This window comes from Periplaneta americana, chromosome 7 (genome assembly GCF_040183065.1).
Source record: "Periplaneta americana isolate PAMFEO1 chromosome 7, P.americana_PAMFEO1_priV1, whole genome shotgun sequence".
NCBI classification, from domain to species: domain Eukaryota; kingdom Metazoa; phylum Arthropoda; class Insecta; order Blattodea; family Blattidae; genus Periplaneta; species Periplaneta americana.
The window spans coordinates 10,673,653-10,694,990 of NC_091123.1; the positions used below are offsets into that span (position 1 = coordinate 10,673,653).

Consider the following 21,338-nt stretch of genomic DNA (forward strand, 5'->3'; position numbering starts at 1 on the left):
ATCATAAATCTGTAAGAATCACCGGTCACCATAGTAACCGACTGACTGATTGACTGACTCGGTTACGACTGGACCGTTATGTTAATAAAAAACAAGGCTTGATTCTTCGTGTTTGTTGCTCTCTGGTCGTAGTCTGCAAGAAAAAACAAATTTTTGTGGTTCGACATTGAAGATCCACGCAACTAGTGGTCCGTGACGCTTAAAGTTCGCGGACCGCAAAGGTTCCTCGCCTGAATACACACTTCCAAGTCGGGGAGTGGAATACATCATCTTCGATATTGTAAAAGAAGGAGGAAAATCAGTTGACCTCATGTAGCAGATGACAGGACGATGAAATTCTTATCGTGCCTCCTTCGTACGAAAAATCAAATAGAGACGGCCGTGTACTAAGCTTATGACACGTAGAAGAGGCTTGTCTCTCATAGTGGACTCCAAGCAAAATTTGTCGGCAATTTCTCGCCCATGTTCAAAATTAGAGGTAGAATAATAGGCCCATAAGTGTTTGGATTCCAACAAGACTGTAGACTTTTTTATACATATATATGTACAGGATGATTCACGAAGATTTACCGTCACTTACGGAGCTTATTTCTGAAGACATTCTGAGCAAAAAATATCATATAAAAATAATTTGTCCTAATCTCAATATTTTTAGAGTTACACTAATTTGAAGTTGTTAGTAAAAAATGTTTTTCTTCAGTTTTAAGAGAAAAAATATTACAATTACAGAATGACTTATTCAGAAGTGTCATTTCTTTAATTAGCTGGTGTTCTGAAGCTAAAAGTGTGTTGATAATTGCTTTGTACATTTTTTTTTCTATTTTTAACTTATCACAAAAATTGTTACAAATCATACGACATTAGGAACTTGATTCATTACAGTTTAATTATGCATTCTAATATACAATCTTAAAGAATTTACAAGAGTGACGTGATTTGTAGCAATTGCTTTGATAGATGCGTAAGAAAATGTAATTTTGTACTTAAAAATCGAAAAAAAAAATCTATACGAAGCAACTATGGAATTCACAACACATTTTTAGTTTCAGAATACTAGCTAATTAAAGAAATGAAACTTCTGAATAGTTCATTTTTTATCTGTAATATTCTTTTACCATTAAAACTCAAGAATAATGGTATTTCACAAACAACTTAAAATTAGTGTAATTCTGAAAATATTGATATTATGACAAATGTTTATATGACATTTTTTGCTCAGAATGTCTTCGGAAATAAACTTCGTAAGGGACGGTAAATCCTCGTGAATCATCCAGTATTTTATATACTTCATACACTTGGGGTATACTATAAGCAGTAACATGAGCTGCTGCCAGGAAGTCAAAAGAAGGATAGCAATGGCCAAGGAAGTTTTAATAGGAAAAGGAGCATCTTCTGTGGACCTCTGGAAAAAGAACTAAGGAAGAGACTAGTGAAGTGCTTTGTATGGAGTGTTGCATTGTATGAAACAGAAATCCGGACATTACGATGAAGTGAAGAGAGGCGAATAGAAGCATTTGAAATGTGGATATGGAGAAGAATGGAGCGTGTGAAATGGACAGACAGACTAAGAAATGAAGTTGTGTTGGAAAGAGTGGGTGAAGAAAGAATTATGCTGAAACTGATCAGGAAGAGGAAAAGGAATTGGTTGGGCCACTAGTTGTGAAGAAACTGCCTACTGAAGGATGCACTGGAAGGAATTGTGAACGGGAGAAGAGTTCGGTACAGAAGAAGATATCAGGTGATAGACGACATTAAGATATGTCGACCATATGCGGAGACAAAGAGGAAGGCAGAAAATAGAAAAGGTTGAAGAAAGCTGGGTTTGCAGTGAAATACCTGCCCTTGGACAGAACACTGAATGACGTGGAAGAGAAGTACGTACTTTGAAGATGTCCATGTGCAGACCCTTGACCTCGTCCCAGGTCAGCAGTCTGTGGTAGTTGTACACCTGGGAGCACTCCGACCGGAAGTTCTCAGACACGAAACTGCAAGCGTCGTGCGGGCGTCTAGAACAGAGGAGGGGCCATTGCATAGCGATTAACCAATTGCTCGACTGGAGACAAGAAATGCTGTAGGATAGTGGTGCACTCACTGACACATCTCGAGCCGCAGCGTCTGCGTGTAGTCGCCCGTGTTCACGATGAACTTCCATTGGCCGTTCGTCGCCCTGGCGCGCTTCGGCCGCGCATACTTCACGGAAGAAGGGCACAAGTACCCGTCCTCCGTCCCCAACTCCTTGAGGCTGTTGCTTTCGTCCTGCCGCCTTTGCAACAAACAAAATCATCAAAGTTAAATTTGAGGAAAGTTTTTTGACGCTTTGTTGTCAATATAAAGTACCTGTGCTACCTGGAGGAAGAGCTGTATAAGTTGCCACGTTAAACTCTAACGAGGAACCAAATTGGATCACCCAGTGAAAGTCCGGTCTGACTCTCTCCACTAAACTCTTGTCACCTGCCTGCTAATTATGAAGCTTGGAAGGCGTGAATTGTACTGTATTGTATTTATTAACATTCCATGGTATTCATACATTGCTTCACAGCTAGAATATGGAACAAGTCAAAAAACGTAATACTATTATAAAGTCTTAATTTATAGTCACAGTTTAGATGAAATATATAAGAAGAGATTTACAATAACAGTCTACTAGTACAACACGAAGTTTTAGTATCAATTTCATGAAGCGTTATTGAATGTCATGAATTCGCCTACAGAATAGAAGGCGTGAGAAATTAGGTACTTCTTTAATTTAATGGCCCTAAATAATCTTATGTGAAGACGCGGCGTCTTAAAATCTGAAATTGCCTTAGATATATTTAGCCTTGGCAGGCAATATACGTAAATGGAAAGGAAACCTAGACTCTCAAGATGAGAGTTGTGCGATGGAATTGTTATCCATCTATTTAAAGATAGAATAACTTCAATAACTCAAGGAGAAATAAACAACATAGGATTCTCAACAGACCACAGGATCTTATGTTTTGATACATATAAATAAGGGACGATGTGAGATATTTCAGTAACCGATAGCGCGTAAGAAATTAAACGGCAAATCACAGGATAACACTTTCATGTAAATTGGTTGTATTATAATAAGGTATGATATCATAACGAACTAGCTGTGATGTACGCAGCGGTGAAGGCACAGTTTTAATGCTGTTCAGAATCAAAGTGCTAAGTTCGAAGTCCGTCTAGACCAGGTATGCTCAAAATTGTAAAAGCGCCGATTACACGGATGATGCTGCACTGCATAACACACACAGTGTAGGAACTGGGCTCCGCAACTACATTGCAGCACCGCCCGTGGCATCGCTCTCACTGTCTTACAAATACGGATAATAAACTGAATTTGAAAAAGGAAATATTCAGTTATTACATTATTTATTATATTTTATACAGTTATGATACTATTATATCATAGATAATGTTATTTTCATATTCCACATTCAACATGTGTAGGCCAATTCTTTTCTGCAAGTAATCAGAAATCTATTCCCAACGAATTTACTGCAATGCACAAAAGATTCTCATCTGTTAATCGGGATCTATGTTTGGATTTTTGGATTTAGCAACCTTCATTCTCGAAAATAATTGTTTGCACACATATTTCGAGTGACAGCGAATAACCTGATCTTGGGATATTGCGTTTTGTTCATCTTTGAATACTTCTATGCTTGGCAAGTCATATTCTTCGCATTTAGTTGTGAATTCTACGTGACTTTTTAAATCAATTAACTCGTCCTGGAACTGCACTCTCACGGATTGTACTAAATTTACTATGAAAGGATTAACAAAAAGATTAATATCACTTTCCATACGTCTAAAATCATTAAATCTGTGTTCTCTGAATTCACATTTGAACTGTTCCAGTACAGAGATATAATTAACTATATTTTGTTCAGGCACCATAGATTGCTTTACAAATTCACCATCCGTGAAGGGTTTTTAGTGCCTTAGCTAATTCCCGACATACTACACAACTTGCTCCTAAACATAGACTCTGAATTGTTCGATTCTCTTCAATGTTTGGTGTATCATGAAGTGCTTTCAATTCTTGAAACTGTAGTTCACGTTGCACACCTGAAAAATAATTTTATCATAACATGTATTTCTGTTGGAATAAAATCACCACGATAACAATAATTGTAATAATAATAATAATAATAATAATAATAATAATAATAGGCCTAATAATAATAATGTTTATATATGAATACATATTACAGAAAACATCTTCCCTGTCACTTCGGCATGTTCTGGATGGCAGAGCGTATAATGTTTTATGTTGCTCAGTAGTATTCCTGACAATGCCTTACAACATAGTAAACACTTTAAGTTTTCACAACAAAAATAACCTTCCTCCCACACTGTACGGAATGATCGTTTTCTTATAGAAGGTTTTGACTCTGTCATTGTCCCGTACTGTTCGTACGTTTACTAAGTACTTGAACTGCCTTCCGCAGTCATCCGTCGAGCTTCGAACGAGGAACAGCACGCTCTACATTCGAAGGTCGTGATTACAGAACGTAATCGGGAGTCAGAGAATGAGCATACCTAGTCTAGACTCTAGGTTAGCGCTCTCCGAGTCGCCTCACAGCTCGAGAGCGGAATGCAGATATTGGCTGCACTCTTTATAAGGGTGATCTCGTAAAAAATGTACACAAAAGTACTAATACGAGTGTTCATGAAATGAATTCCTGTTTAGTGTTTACAAAACTATCTTGGACTATTATTAATTAATAGAGAAATATTATATTTTACAGAAATAATAGAAACTCTATAGCCAAATATACAATACCATTTTGTTATGTTTTTATTTATCAGTACATCAAAACGGAGTTTTATGCTGTTGGCAGCTGAAAGGAACAGTACTGATCGTAAAAAAATATCAATTACAGATGTTGGATGTCTGCTATTATTAAAGTTGATAATAGAAAACAGTTGCTCACAAATATAAATGTTGAGCCAAACACAGCAATCATTTTCACAGCCAGCTTGTGTAGTCGTGGATATTACTGCTGACGTTTACTCTTGTAAAACTCAACCAGGCTAGTAGTATTATTCAAACGGTTTTTAGTCCTTATGCCACATTGAAGATCAATAAGTTCAAGCTGTAAATCGTCTGACACTGTTTCAACTGGTGTTAAAGGAATTTATTATGATAATTTTAAACTTCTTTCCGATTAAGACAAGATCTTGGAACCTAGAATTAAATTCATTTTGAATTTCAATTAATATTCGCACATAATCGTTTAACATGGCTTCATCACGAGCAGTTACTATCGTTGGAAAGTGAGCCATATTACCTTCCCGAAACTGACTTACGAAAAGTGTAAATTTACGACTGAAATCCCGTAATTTATTCAACACGAGCGGGCCCGGGCTCAAGTCCTGGGACAAGTTACCTGGTTGAGGTTTTTCCGACGTTTTCCCTCAATCCACTAAGAGCAAATGCTGGGTAACTTTCGGCGAAGACCCTTGGACTTATTTCGCCAGTATTATCACCTTCATGTTATTCAGACGCTAGATAGTCACGGCAGTTGATAAAACGTCGTAAAATAACCTACTAAAATTGTATTACATCTTTTGTAATAATGACGAACAAGACTGCAGAACTACAAATCACAAAATTCGTCAATGTATTTGGAATATGTAACACATTATAGTCTACCAACATATTATATTCCAATGAATGACTGAGTTTAGAATATCTTATGTGACCCTTAATCAAAACAGAAAATTATTCTAAGACAAAGATAATAGTTCAACTCAGTAATAAAAATATTATATATATATTTTTTTGTTTCATAATCGGTTCTTTTTATTCAGAATCAGATTTCAGGCATGTGTTTAAAAAATCCATCCACAAGATAGAATGGACTGATAGACACTTGATAATTAAATTATGCAAAATTGGGTTAACACATTAAATGTTTAAACATTGGTTTATTGTAAGTAGACTGCGAAGTTGAGGCACATAAACTCTGAAGTTACGTGCACACAGGATAAAGCAGAGTTTACAGAGTTTCCCATCATACACACAACGTCTCAGTTGAAGATTTTGCAATGCAGCCCGAGCAAGTGAATAAATAAATAAACCATCCTTGGACCTGACTTGGAGCTTAGGCGCTTACCACTAGCAATTACACATTCGGCGCTACACATTCTTTTTCCATTTATGATGAAAGACTGTCCGAACGGTGCACAGTGTGTAATTGCAAGCATCTAGCCGACCAAAAATCATTTTTCACACCCCGTCTTTAATGCTAAATTCTAAATATAGACGTGTTTGTAACACTCCAAAGTATAATATCCAAGTGTAGGCAGATGCTTACATCTGGTAGGTGACCCTCATGTCTCCGATAAGTTGATTTACGCTGCAGAGGCAGGCGCGCAGTTTGTATTTGGATGATGCAAAGTGAGGAACTTAATACAGTATTTTTCTCTAATACACAGTGTGAATATATTACAAGAAGATATATACTTACAAATAAACTAATCCTTTTGCTAAAAATTATCATCTTGTTGTCCAGAAGAAGTGTCTGAATAAACATGTGCAGAGAGTAGAAGTTCAACGTTATTACATTACTAGCTAAAAGCACCCGGCATTGCTCGGGTTTTACTTTTTGCTTCAGACTTAAGGAGATCTCGGCAATTCAAGTATAGAAAAACAAAACGAATTACTGTCTTTACTAAGCTTTCCTAGTCCCTAAAGATGAATTTATTTTATTGGGTTATTTTACGACGCTGTATCAACATCTCAGGTTATTTAGCGTCTGAATGAATTGAAGGTGATAATGCCGGTGAAATGAGTCCAGGGTCCAGCACCGAAAATTACCCAGCATTTGCTCTTCATTCTCCTGTAACTTCATCCCTCTTAGCCCCAAATATTTTCCTAAGAAACTTATTCTCAAACACCCTTAATCTGTGTTCCTCTCTCAAAGTGAGAGGCCAAGTTTCACAACCATACAAAACAACCGGTAATATAACGGTTTAATAAATTCTTTCAGATTTTCTTTACAGCAGACTTAATAACAAAAGTTTCTCAACCGTATAATAACAAGCGTTTCCCGTATTCTACTTCAATTTCCTCCCGAGTGTCATTTATATTTGTTACTGTTGCTCCAAGATATTTCAATTTTTCCACCTCTCCCAAGGATGAATCTCCAATTTTTACATTTCTGTTTCGTACAATATTCTGGTCACGAGACATAATCATATACTTTGTCTTTTCGGGATTTACTTCCAAACCTAGCGCATTACTTGCTTCAAGTAGAATTCCCGTGTTTTCCCTAATCGTTTGTGGATTCTCTCCTAACATATTCACGTCATCCGCATAGACAAGAAGCTGATGTAACCCGTTCAATTCCCAACCTTCTCTGTTATCCTGGACTTTCCTAATGGCATATTCTAAAGCAAAGTTAAAAAGTAAAGGTGATATTGCATCTCCTTCATTTAGCCCGCAGTGAATTGGAAAAGCGTCAGATAGAAACTGGCCTATACGGACTCTGTTGTAAGTTTCACTAAGACACATTTTAATTAATCGAACTAGTTTCTTGGGAATACCAAATTCAATAAGAATATTATATAAAACTTCTCTCTTAACCGAGTCATATGCCTTTTTGAAATCGATCAATAACTGATGTACTGTACTCTTATACTCCCATTTTTTTCTCAAATACTGTATCTGTCGAATACAAAAAATCTGATCAATAGTCACCTATTTCGCCTAAACCCATACTGATGATCCTCAATAATTTCAACTACATATGGAGTTAATCTTCTCAAAAGAATATTGGAGTCCACACCTGTGGAGAAACGGTTAGCGCGTGTGGCCATATCACCTTCCAGAAACTGATTTACGAAAAGTGTAACTTTACAACTGAAATCCCGTAATTTATTCAACAATGAGCTGGCCTTTTCCCTGAAGAGGGATATTTAAATTGTTAAAGATTAATACATTCTAACGTATCCTACCTTGTGTAATAATGCAACTTTCAACTCCTGAACCTTTTTACTGCAATCTTCACTTACAAAACCATCGTATCTCTATGTTTGAACTAGTAATGACGCGTTATATTATGTTTTCCTCTTTCTTTCAAACTTTTGTGGCAGATAAGTATTGACTCCAGCTGCTGTGAAAAAATAAGCATTTCCCCATGCAATATTGAAAGAATTTGCCTGATGATCACTTTTCCGTCTTTTAGATTCCTCCATTATGTAGCCGTAGATAGGCAAATTGAAATAGCTACTGATAATACACACTACACCAGATAGCTGCGTGGACTACCCTCTACCTATAGCAGGTCTACGTCATTCCGACATACCTTTCCGGAGAGCTCCGAAGGAGTGGCCGCGCTCAATGAGCGCCGTTTGTGCAGGCCTGCTCTAGACTGTCTACAGCATGAATATTTATCGATTGAGAATGTGATATAGACTACGGTGATTTATATAAAAGCTTGGCGTCCTGATCATTCTACAACACGAAGTTCGTATCTTATAAAGTAAACAAAACCCCCAAGTAAGGACTGGAACCAATATAGAGACGAGAAAGAAGGCATGAAAAGAAGGTAAACGAAGAAGGGAAGGAAGAAAAAAAAGAATTGAATGAAGAGAAAAAATAGAAAATAAATAAACAAGAGAAGGAAGAAAAACTAATGGATGAAGAGAGAAAGGAATGGAAAAGCTAAGGAAGGAGGAAAGAAAAAAAAAGAAAAAAGAGAAGCAAGAAAGAAAGTAGGGCAGGAAAGAAACTAAGGAAACGCGAGAAAAAGAAAGGAAGAAGGAAGAAAAACAAAAGATGGGAGAGATAAACAATGGAGGAAAGAATGAAACAAGAGAAGTAAAAAAGAAAGTAATTAGGGAAGAAAGAAAGGAACAAAAGAAAGAGAGAAACGATGGAAGAAAGAAAGGAACTAGAGAAGAAAAAAGAAAGGAACTATTGAAGGAATGAAAACCGATAAAAGAGAGAAATAATGTAAGGAAGAAAGAAAGAAGCAAAGGAAAGAGAAATAATGGAAGGAAGGAAGAAAGAAGCAAAGGAAAGAGAAATAATGGAAGGAAGGAAGAAAGAAGCAAAGGAAAGAGAAATAATGGAAGGAAGAAAGAAAGAAAGAAGCAAAGGAAAGAGAAATAATGGAAGGAAGGAAGAAAGAAGCAAAGGAAAGAGAAATAATGGAAGAAAGAAAGAAAGAAAGAAAGAAAGAAGCGAAGGAAAGAGAAATAATGGAAGGAAGAAAGAAAGAAAGAAAGAAAGAAAGAAGCGAAGGAAAGAGAAATAATGGAAGGAAGAAAGAAAGAAGCAAAGGAAAGAGAAATAATGGAAGGAAGAAAGAAAGAAGCAAAGGGAAGAGAAATAATGGAAGGAAGGAAGAAAGAAAGGAGCAATGGAAAGAGAAATAATGGAAGGAAGAAAGAAGCAAAGGAAAGGTAAATAATGGAAGTAAGGAAGAAAGAAGCAAAGGAAAGAGAAATAATGGAAGGAAGAAAGAAAGAAAGAAGCAAAGGAAAGAGAAATAATGGAAGGAAGAAAGAAAGAAAGAAGCAAAGGAAAGAGAAATAATGGAAGGAAGAAAGAAAGAAGCAAAGGAAAGAGAAATAATGGAAGAAAGGAAGAAAGAAGCAAAGGAAAGAGAAATAATGGAAGAAAGAAAGAAGCAAAGGAAAGAGAAATAATGGAAGAAAGAAAGAAAGAAAGAAAGAAAGAAAGAAGCGAAGGAAAGAGAAATAATGGAGGAAATAAAGAAAGAAAGAAAGAAAGAAAGAAAGAAGCAAAGGAAAGAGAGATAATGGAAGAAACTAGAGAAGGAATAAAAACAAAAAATACAGAGAGAAACAGTAGAAGAAAGAAAATAACAATTAATGAAAGAAGGATACAAGAGAAGAAATACATGAATGAAAAAGGGAGAAATAAGAGGGAGAACAAAAGAATATACAGAAAGAAAGAAAACAGAAGAAGTACAATGAAGGAAACAAAAATAAAATGATGGGGAAAAATATAAAATGAAAGGAGCTAAAGCATAGAGAAAGGAAGGAAAATAGAAAGTGAATTTAATAATAATAAGGGAAGAAGAAAAGGAAGATGAAAAGAGGAGAAGTAGGGAGGAATGGAAGGAAATGGAAACAATAAAAGGAGCTACGAAAGGAATTAATAGAAAGCAAAAGAAATGAAGAAAAATATGAAAGAATTAGAAGATATCTGGAAAAATATATTTCATTATTGGTCTTATGACTTCTGCCAGACTTTGATACTTTTTTTTCTATAATTTGTTGGACTCCTGTCCCTCTGCTACTTCTAATTCTAATTTTTCCATCGCCCCACACTTCTTTCTTTACTATGGTCGCGAATGTGTCATGTAAATTTTAATTATGGCAACGTTGAGTTCTAGTCATGAATATTTACAAGCTGGTTTGTATTACGTGTAGTCCTGTCCTTGTTTTTCAGCTACACTCCCAATAAATCCCATCTCTGCTGCTTTAATCTGTCTGCCGTTCATGCAAACAACTTTTACACATCATGACACCAACTTGGACACCGAAGTACAGCAATGGTTACTTCTCGCATACCGTGTTAGAAATCCGTTATAAGGGATGCCTCTCGCATACATAAGAGGAAGTAGGCGTTGAAATATATCTTTATAACACCGGTTGGTTCATTGCCCTCGCAACATAACCTCCAAACCTTACACAGATTCCTGTGGCTTTGTCACTTTCGCTGGAAGCCAATTCTGCTTAATAGCTGATCACTGCTACAAATTCCACAGAGTTCTGCGGAAGTGGCCGCCCAGCTGCGCCACAACAGATCAGATTGCGATTAATATCCGTAATTATCCGGGTATGAGAAACGGGTGCGGTCGATGTCAGTTCCGCGAAAAAGGAAGAATGGTTTGTAAGCTTAAGACGGTCCTAGTAGGAAGAATATAAGCCACATTTCAAGTGAAATTTGATTGAAGTTGTATTTCCTACTTACGAATTTTGGAGAGCGGTTTCGAGAATTGCATGTTTAAGACATATATTTTTCTTCCTCATAGGTGCAACAGCCTTGTCAGGCGAAGACAGCCGCAATGATTCTCTTCTATTGACTGTTTTTCTGGGCTTTCCTTTACCTTTAGCTTACTCGGGGAGTGTTAAGATTATTTTCTACACCACCAAGCCACCGCGTAGACTAAAGGCTGGTTCACAATAAACCGGAAACGAGAATCGGAACGAAAACGGTAAAATTGTTAAAATGTGTACATTTAAATGTCAGCATTCACAATTAACGAAAAACTTGTCGGAGCCCGGGATCGGGAACGGAGATTTGGCCAAGTTTCAACTTTGGCATTCATGTTTCCGATCACAGCCCACTAGATTCATTCTATTATCATCTAAAAGCTATTTTGTCGTCATATATTTTGTAGCAAGAAGATCGTGACATAACCTATGTATTATTTTGTTCTGTGCTGTGCATCATAGAGCAAGTTTTATTTGATGAGATTCTAATATTGAGTGTTGAAGAAAATCCTCACGTTTACAATAAGCGGCGTGCCTCGTATAAAGATGAGAAAATGAAGGAGAATACTTGGCTTTCAATAGCTGCGTCTTTGAACACCGATCGTGAGTGAATCATATTTATTACTGTATTGGTTGTATTACACACTACATATTCACGCTTCAATTCAATAACTACTGTTGTGTTCATTTTTGTTCTATTACAAATGTTTCTTCTCTAATTACTTTACGTTATGGTAGACTTAAAATAGGTTGTGATAATAAAGATGCATGGGCATATTTATGGTACCGTACCTAATGAAATGTTTCAGTTGAAATTTCGAAGTTGGTTAACCTGTGTTTATGTTGGCTGCCTTGTACTCATGAGGAACGCCATTGGTCAATTATACATAAATAACACCAGACTGCGTAATATCGACTTTACATATCGTTATTGACATGCATATCGATATGCATAATCGTCTACGTTCTCGGTTTATTGTGAATCAAAAATTTTCATATTCACATCCTCTGCTTCTCGTTTTCATTCTGGTTCTCGTTCCCGGTTTATTGTGAACCAGATTTAACTGGACTTCCTACTATAAGCCCGCCATTGGTCCCTATCCTGAGCAAGATCTATCCAGTCTCTACCATTATATCCCACCTCCCTCAAATCCATTTTAATATTATCTTCCCATCTACGTCTCGGCCTCCCCAAAGGTCTTTTTCCCTCCGGCCTCCCAACTAACACTCTATATGCATTTCTGAATTCGTCCATACGTGCTACATGCCCTGCCCATCTCAAACATCTCGATTTAGTGTTCCTAATTATGTCAGGTGAAGAATACAATGCGTGCAGTTCTTTGTTGTGTAACTTTCTCCATTCTCCTGTAACTTCATCCCTCTTAGCCCCAAATATTTTCCTAAGTACCTTATTCTCAAACACCCTTAACCTATGTTCCTCTCTCAAAGTGAGAGTCCAAGTTTCACAACCATAAAGAACAACCCGTAATGTAACTGTTTTATAAATTCTAAATTTCAGATTTTTTGACAGCAGACTGGATGATAAAAGCTTCTCAGCCGAATAATAACAGGCATTTCCCATATTTATTCTGTGTTTAATTTTCTCTCGAGTATCATTAATATTTGTTACTGCTGCTCCCAGGTATTTGAATTGTTCCACCTCTTCAAAGAATACGTTTCCAATTTTTATATTTCCATTTCGTACAATATTCTGGTCACGAGACATAATCATATAGCCTACTTTGTCTTTTCGGGATTTACTTCCAAACCTATCGCTTTACTTGCTTCAAGTAAAATTCCCGTATAATAATTTTCTACACAAATAAAACATATCAAATGCTAGTTTTCTTTGGTATTTTGCACAATCACTTACATAATTCAATTTGTGTATTCCCCTGGAGAACAAATTTCCACAAAAATTAACTTAATCCCATTTTCGCGAACACCATCGAAATAATTAGAAAATTCACATTTATTTCCAAACAAAATTTTCAAAATAAATATGTCATCCATCTCTGAACCATTTCTTCACAATCTTTGTTGTAAATATACAATATTTTGTGTTACAATATTTAAGTGTTGATAAGATAATATTTGTTGAGATCTTGTGTGCTTCGTCTAAGCAGTGATATTCTTCTGCAGTGTGAATAAAATCTGAAATTTAGGGTTTCAGCATAAACGCAGACGGATGGGTAGATTCATAACAGAAAATTGAGCACATAGAGAGTCTAGGCGCGTAATAAGACAAACAAACAAGAAGATAACAGACATTAAAAAGCAAACAAAACACTGTCGCCAGACGCATGCCCAACAGATTAAGAGGTTGTTGGTTCTGAACTGCAGTGAGCAGGTTGCCATGTCAATCGTCCGAAGAACTTAACAGTTGAAAGTGTCGTTCAATGAAATTCCGTGTCGCAGGATTTCACCGACATCTGTGGCACACAGTTTGGGGCACATTCACGGAGTCACGCTACAGCGATGTAGGCCAGCTTTTCCTATGCAAGGAGACAACTGATGTAAGGAAATAGCTGCTAAGTTCATTTATGTCTCTAATTAATTACAGTTGAACCTTAGAGGCAGTCTTGTTATGTGGCATTAACCCACTCTATGTTAACTATAGGGCTATGTGGTTGCTAAGATACGAAATCGTGATAATACTAAAACTGACATAAGAAAATCGCCATTAACGTTTATTTTGTGAGGAAATTAATTAACTTATCATTGAATCTTTGACTTCTTAAGAGCGTTAACACTGTCTATGTTAGCTATATATGGTTGCTAGGATACGAAATCGTGATAATACTAAAACTGACATAAGAAAATCGCCATTAACGTTTATTCTATGAGCAAATTAATTAACTTATAATTGAATCTTTGGCTTCTTATGAGCGTTAATACAGTCTATGACTCTGTTAATTATAGGGCCTATATCGTTGCTAGGATACGAAATTGTGATAATACTAAACTGACATAAGAAAATCGCCGTTACGTTCATTTTATGTGCATTATTAATTACCATTGAACCTTAGAGTTAGTTTGTTGTGTGGCATTAACATAATCTGTGTTAACAGTACGTGGTTGCTACGATACGAAATCGTGATGATGCTGAAACTGACATAAGAAAATCGCTGTTAAGTTCAGCTTATGTTCATTATTGAGTGCATCTAAAGTATAGCGAATCAGTGTTGTTACAGTATGTTTGAATGTCCAGTTGGTTCCTCACCTGTTGTTACTCTGCTCTTGCTCTTGTATCTGCGCCCTGGAGTCCGCTAGCAGCGCCTCGAATGCACCCTGGTTCCGGTGAATGCTCGCCATGATGGCGTCTCTGAAAGCATTGACACGCTGACATATATGTTTTCTAAGTGGAAGTGGAAGAGATTGTTAAGCAGAGGAACGAAAACGTACTTACACCAGTAAAAAATTATTCTAGATCGTAAAAAGCATAACTTCTCATATTTTGCGAATGTAGTTAGACTATTTCTTGCCAATACAGTGCTGTATAAAGACGTTTCATTATTTTATTTGTGTGAGATTTGAAGCATTCAGAGTTATTAAGCTATTGTGTAGATTTCGTTATTTTAGCTGTGTTGTGAAGAAATACGTGTCTTTTTTATGTGGAAGTTCTGTACTCGACCTACAAATAGAGAAAAATTGTAACGTTTTGACATTAAAGGTGTTTCTGTAAACTCTGAAGTTATTCATGAATGACAATGAAAAAAAGAGGAAATTGAGGTCGAAACGAAAGGTACACAATCGTACTTATCGCAAGGGATTGAGAAGAAGTATCTATGTAAACTCCAAGACTGTTGGTGACTTGTCTCACTCCGCCGTTCTCTTTGAAGAAGCGTAGGAGAATTCTGAAGGGGAAAAAAGCCGAAAAATTGACGTAACCTAATAGGTCTCGGGGTTGAGGAATAGTGCACCAGGGTGGGTTCGAATCCCGGTTGGGCTGATTACATATTTGTTTTATTTGCTTAATGTTTCCTCAACTATAGGGTGAATATCAGGCTATGTCATGGCTAGAGACAGGATTTTAAAGGAAATCCCTTTTTTTATTTCAACATGAAATAATTAATTACGATGTTCAAAACTATCTTCCACTGACGAAATTATGTAGTTTTAACTTCCCTTTTTTTCTCTCTCACGTTTTAAATCCATATTCCCTTTTTTGTCCCTTTTTAAAAACATATCTTATTTTGGTCCTTTTTTGACAGAATATCGCAGACATTTAGATAATTTTCCTGTATTTTTTGATAGGCCTATAACTTCCTGAGCAAGCAAAAATAAAAATATCGTTCTTCTTCTGATTCCAGACATTGAAAAACTAATAAAGTGTGCTGATTTAGAGTTCAGGGTAGAAAGAAAATTTTCACCTCTGGTTTCAGTTGATGTTGAGCGGTCATTTTCTTTTTATAAAGACATTCTGCATTCGAAGAGGCAGAATCATATTGAAACATATTGAAATGTTGAATGTGATCAAATACAACACTTTCCTTATGTTGTGAAGCGATAAATATAAGCTTGTGTGTGCTATGTGTATCCACGAATGTGCTGGTGTGTTTTCAATTAAAATAGCACCCTTTTGAGGGAGTAATATAGTCCTTTTTGAAGCCCTTTTTTGACGATATCAAATACCACAATTTTCTTATATTGTGAAGAGATAAATGTAAGATTATGTGTGTCATGTATATCCATTAATCTGCTGAAGTGTGTTTTGGGGAGTAATATAGTCCTTTTTCAAGTCCATTTTTTTGGCTATAACTTTCCCTTTTTTTGTTCTTTTTTATGAAAATTTCTGGAAATGAAACTGCTGACTTTCTTGCCAAAAAGGATCCAATTTAATTCAGAATACAAATACAAGCCTACCTTTTACATCCATCAAAAGACTAATTAAAAATAAATATAAAATCAAGCAAAACCAAGCACTATGTACCAAAGCCAAAGATAAAAAATGGAGCATTTTAATAAAAAAACAGAAATTATTCCAGAAATCCCACGTAAATCTGCAGTAGAAAAATTCAGACTGCTTACAGAACACGATTATTTGGCCAAACACTTGAATAAAATAGGAATTTATACAAATCCAATTTGCTCTCTATGCAACAAAGAAGAAGAAATAACTGAAGATCATCTCATAACCTGTGAAGTTCTACCTGATGGATTCACCACAGAGAAATATTGGAGAGCAAGAACGCTAATGGCTTCGTTGCCAAAGCCCGGCATTAGATAACAACAAAAACAACAATTTTCCCTTTACAATCCGATCTCTAGTCATGCCAAATGTTCAAAGTCATGTCCTGTAAATATCATCTTCGTATCACCAATTTCATCGACGCCAGATAAGTACACATCCGATAATAAATAACGTCGTTCAATAACCAGTTAGTAAAAACACCTTTGAACCGAGCAGATTCAGTTTGAGTCTGAAATTTTATAATGTGAATTGATATTAAAATAATCTTTATATAAAGAGTGTGTGAACTCACTTTGGATAGTTCGCCACCTCCAGACATAAGGTGTTGGTGAAATAGTCGCAATTCTCCTTGCTGGGGGACTCATCCCCTGTCGAGTGCTTCCTGTCGGGCACAGGTGGCCTGAGGGGTGCCGAGGGGTGTTTCCCCGGGGGCGGTCGACGGGGTTTACCTCCTCTGTGCGGAGGAGGTCCTCCCGGTCTCGGTGGTGGCGGAGGTGGAGGAGGAGGCACCATCTCTGCAATAGAAGGAACTTAGTAACCTGTTCTGGACCACATACCATACAGTCCTGAGGTATGTGTGCTGCAGTTCGCTTACCTGTCTGCACTTGAACGTTGCGGCGGTTGTGATTGGAAGGTGGAGGACGCAATGGGGCACCAGGCCTCGGTCTGGAGGGCGCCGTGGGGCGCGCGTTGGGGTTCATCATGATGCGTCGGTGAGGTCCCCCAGATATGACTCGTAGATGCCTGAGTTCCAGGGCCTGCAACAGAGAAATATCGAGCACTTCACATCAGAATTATTGTCGTTAAATTTGCTCTTCCTGAATAGAAGTAAAAGTGTGGGTCATGTGTCATTGATGTATGGTATGGTACTTAAAGAACTCTTAACCGTGAAAGAGAGCTGTAGGCAAAATTTATCGTTCGTTCCTCGCCCACGTTGAATTTCGATTATGCATAACATTTATAGTTCAAATCGCAGTTAAGTAAATTGCCATAACTATTACTACTACTAAAAGTATTAAGGTCCACCGCTGTGCAGTAACGGTTAGCCTTCTTGGCCGTGAAACGAGAGGGCACGGGTTCATGTCCTGGTTGGGACAAGTTGGACCTTGGATTCATCTCGCCTTCATTAGTATTATTTCCATTAATCATCATAACAGTTTATAGGTCTGCCAAGAGGACATGACGGACGTGGTCCCAGGATCTGTCTAAAGGCGGCATCTGTCTGCGGGAGCTGCACATATCCAGCGAAGCCGCAGGGGCTTTAATAAGCGGACTGCGGGTGACCGGGGGAGTATAGCTCCTTGGACAGATGGCGCCTTGGTGAGTATTGGAATCGATGGCGACATGTTCTTCTGGTTGAGGATGCAGCAGATTCAGGCATATGAATTGCGAACAGATGTCATCGATCTGAGGAGGCCACAGAATAACATCATAGGCAGGCGGAGGATCAGATCTCCAGTCAGAACTGGATGCTGTGGCTGAATGGATACAATGGCACCATGTAGTGACTCATCCGCTTGAAAGAAGCGATCCTAAGGACTTCAACAATCATTCCAACATAAGGGGATTGCACAATAAACCTAATTCTGTGGTGCTTGCTTGCGGGCCCTCCTCCGAAAAAAAATAGTGTATCTAAACATATTTAATTTTAATAAAATAACAGGAAGAACTGTGAAAACATAACATTGTCGTTTAAGGGGTTAGGTACAGCTTACAGCAGTAAAATTTTTGGAAATATTCAACATTTGTTTTCCCTCTATTATTGTATCTTGTACAGAAATGGAAATTAGTATGTGTAAAACACCGTCCTTCTGCTATATGAAAAAAATATTTTTAAGATTAAAAAAAATATAGGGGAGAGTCGGACAGCGAGTAATATCGGACAGTGAGTTTCTTTCATCTACCACACGTTGATGGTACCTGATTGACATGGTTACGTTTCTGTGATGTCGCATAGAGAAACGTAACCATGTCATTCAGGTTCTACCATATGGTGGTAGATGAAAGAAACGCACTGTCCGATACTACCCGATGTCCGATACTACCCGACTCTCCCCTATATATATTTTTTTTTTCGAAATTCAAAACAGTGGCAGTTCACTGTGCAATGATGAAGCGTTTCCCTCATAACTCATAACTTATTAACTTTTCATGTTCTCTCTCTTTTATTTTATTGCTGAAACTCATGTTTACAATATCATGCTCTTTCAACTACATTCCTCAATAAATAATATATTTTTTTTTTTATTTTGTGTTAGAAGAAAAAACTGATATGTGACCATTTTTTTAAATGAATTTATTTTTATCAGACAATCTTTCAAAGGTAGAGAAGTGATTTTCCATCATATTGTAGATATGACATACATAAATACACACAAAAAATTTCATCACAGAATGTTGGATAGTTTCTGAGTTATGAGGGAAAAGCTTCATCACTACACAGTGGAATGAATTTTGAAGAAAAAAATGTAAATAATTTTTTTAATCGTAAAAATATTTTTTTTTCATATAGCAGAAGCGCAGTGTTTTACACATACTAATTTTCATTATTGTACAAGGTACAGTAATGAGGAAAAAAATATTGAATATTTCCAAAATTTTACTACTGTAAGCTGTACCTAACCCCTTAAAACTATATTCTATTATCAATTTTATCAGTAATAGAGCTAAGCAATTAAGCAAATGAAATAACTGCCATTGGTAACGAGAACTAATTGATAAATTCTTCCTTAGTTTGTTCTTAAATTCGTTTGATGCCTGCCAGTCTCCGACATTACTCGGTAGGAAATTCTAAAGTCTAGGAACAATCACAGTGAAAGAAGATGAGTATGAGGATCTTCGGTGGGAGGGAATGGATAATATTGAGAAATCTTGTGATCGTGTGTCTAGATCAGCGGTGAGCAAAGCGGGTGTCGTGATTACATCGTGTAATCACAGACATTTAAACGGGTACGAGGAGTTTCCTGTAAATTGCTCTCATTCACTTACTGAAGACAAGCAGTGGCGGTATCATGTCGCTCTACAAACTCTGTCTCTACAAGCAGTAAGAGGTGGTTTCGTAAAGAATAAGAAGGAGAACTTTTTTGTTGTTCTGTCGGACAAAATGTAATATGTTCACTTTGCTCTACGGTTCTATTAGTAGTATATAGAAACATTAATTGCCACGCTGAATAATGTATTATTATTATTATTATTATTATTATTATTATTATTATTATTATTATTAATTAATTAATTAATTAACAGAACGGATTGCGTAAAAGATTTGGGAATATTCTTTGACAGTAAATTGTATTTTCATAGTCACGTTGATTACATTTACAATCACGCAATCAGAATGCTAGGAATAATACGGTCAATAACTTATTCTTTTTCCACACCCGATTCTCTTTTAATGCTATACTATACATTGGTGCGATCGAAACTCGAATATGCATCTGTAGTTTGGAACTCGATTACAACTACGGACTCGGCTAAATTAGAAAATATACAAAGAAAATTTATATCCTTATGTTCATTCAGATTTCTGCCCATTAATTCCGGGTATAGTTATGAGAGAAAATGTGAATATTTTAATTGTCAAAATCTATATGCTAGACGCCATGAGCTAGATTATCTGTTCTTTTGTAAAGTCCTCAAAGGTGATATATCCTGTGACTCTTTCTTAAACAATATTACCTTACGTATTCCAACAAAAGATATGAGAGCCCACAAACTTTTCTATATTAGAAATTCGAAATTTCTTTCACCAGTCTCCAGATGCATTAAAAATGCCAACATGCATAGCTGCGAATTCGATCCCTTCAATGTATAGACTTTGTTTGCTCTTGGCAACGATTTATCATTTATGTATTCTTTTAGGCATTATACTCAATTAACATTGTCTCATAGTATTCTTAGTTATCCATTCATCGTCATTATTGTAATTGTAATTATATTTATGTGTAATAATTATTTTTGTTTTATGTTTTTGTTATATTTGTGCTGAACTGTAATTGGCCACTGGCTGTTGTACAGCACATTAAATAAATAAATAAAATAAATAAATAAATAAATAAATAAAAATTGTTATTACTGGCCACTAAGTATGTGTTTCTATAATTCTTCTGTACGTACATGAATATCTTCTCCCTAGAGTGATAAATTTATTAGGTTTTATCTCAATTTTAATCTTTAGATGAGGGTAACTATTTATTGGTTATTCATTTAATAATAATATTGCAGAAAAACTGATTCAATATTATGTGCCAACGGACTGTTAAACGCCAGAAATTGACATGATTGTCTTAAATCATAGCCAGGAAGAGAAATAGGAGATAAATACGAGTAAATGTAAGAAAGTCAGCTGCTTAATGGGGTTTGAAATATTTCGTGCTCTAAAACCTTTTAATAGAACAAAATTTAAAAAAAGAGTAATGATTAAAATAGCTAAAATAACTTGTCCATAAGAAGTTTTTATTTTGAAAAACTACGAATTTCTCGATCAAGTATCGAGAGAAGAATTTAGAAAATTCCTGATTATATATTTTTTTCTTTGTTTATATTCAAGAGGAAGGTTAAAAAAAGAAGCACTGGCTCTTGATGACAGCAGTGACATTACTGATACAGCAAAGCTTGAGATTTTTATCCGCGGGATTGATCAAGATGTTAGTACAGGAACCGCCACTGGTTGCAGTTTTCAAGCCAAGTACCTTTCCTCCGTCTCCTTACTTCATACGCTGTCTGTCGCTTGTAATCACTGCAGCTCGAGTTTTGGTCACCGCTGGTTTAGATTATGCTGGGTAGATAAATTTTGAAAGCAGGACGCGAGATAGAAGTGGAGAAATGCAGTGTATGAAAGAGGAGGGAAAGGCAGAGGGTTTTTCTAAGATTTTGTAGACGGAGCCGGGACAACATTTCGAGAGATTGTGTAGCATGATCAGCCCGGCAAATGTTGCAAACGAAACGGACCCACAATATTTTATGAAGAAATTGCGGTCTCTGCGCCAAAGTAAATAAGATTTTACTCCACATAACCAGCTTATAGAACGCACAGAGGGAGTAATTATTTGAAATGCATGAAGGCTTAGTTTTTTTTTTTTTTAATTTCGCCTTCTTCGGACCGACCTAGAAACAAGGTCTCTCCAGTAGAAATCCATTTAGCTGCAATTAGACA

At 36.5% G+C, this 21,338-nt stretch overlaps 1 protein-coding gene across 1 annotated transcript in view; it reads right to left on the reverse strand.

Annotated features, from left to right (window-relative positions):
- The window catches only part of LOC138702910 (neurotrophin 1-like), a 66,917-nt gene that overhangs the window by 9,583 nt on the left and 35,996 nt on the right, over positions 1-21,338 (reverse strand). The window contains exons 3-7 of the mRNA XM_069830306.1: positions 16,779-16,941; positions 16,476-16,698; positions 14,213-14,314; positions 2,093-2,263; positions 1,883-2,006 (exon numbers count right to left, since the gene is read on the reverse strand). Coding sequence (XP_069686407.1) covers positions 1,883-2,006; positions 2,093-2,263; positions 14,213-14,314; positions 16,476-16,698; positions 16,779-16,941 — 783 coding nt within the window. The remainder of the gene's footprint in view (positions 1-1,882; positions 2,007-2,092; positions 2,264-14,212; positions 14,315-16,475; positions 16,699-16,778; positions 16,942-21,338) is intronic.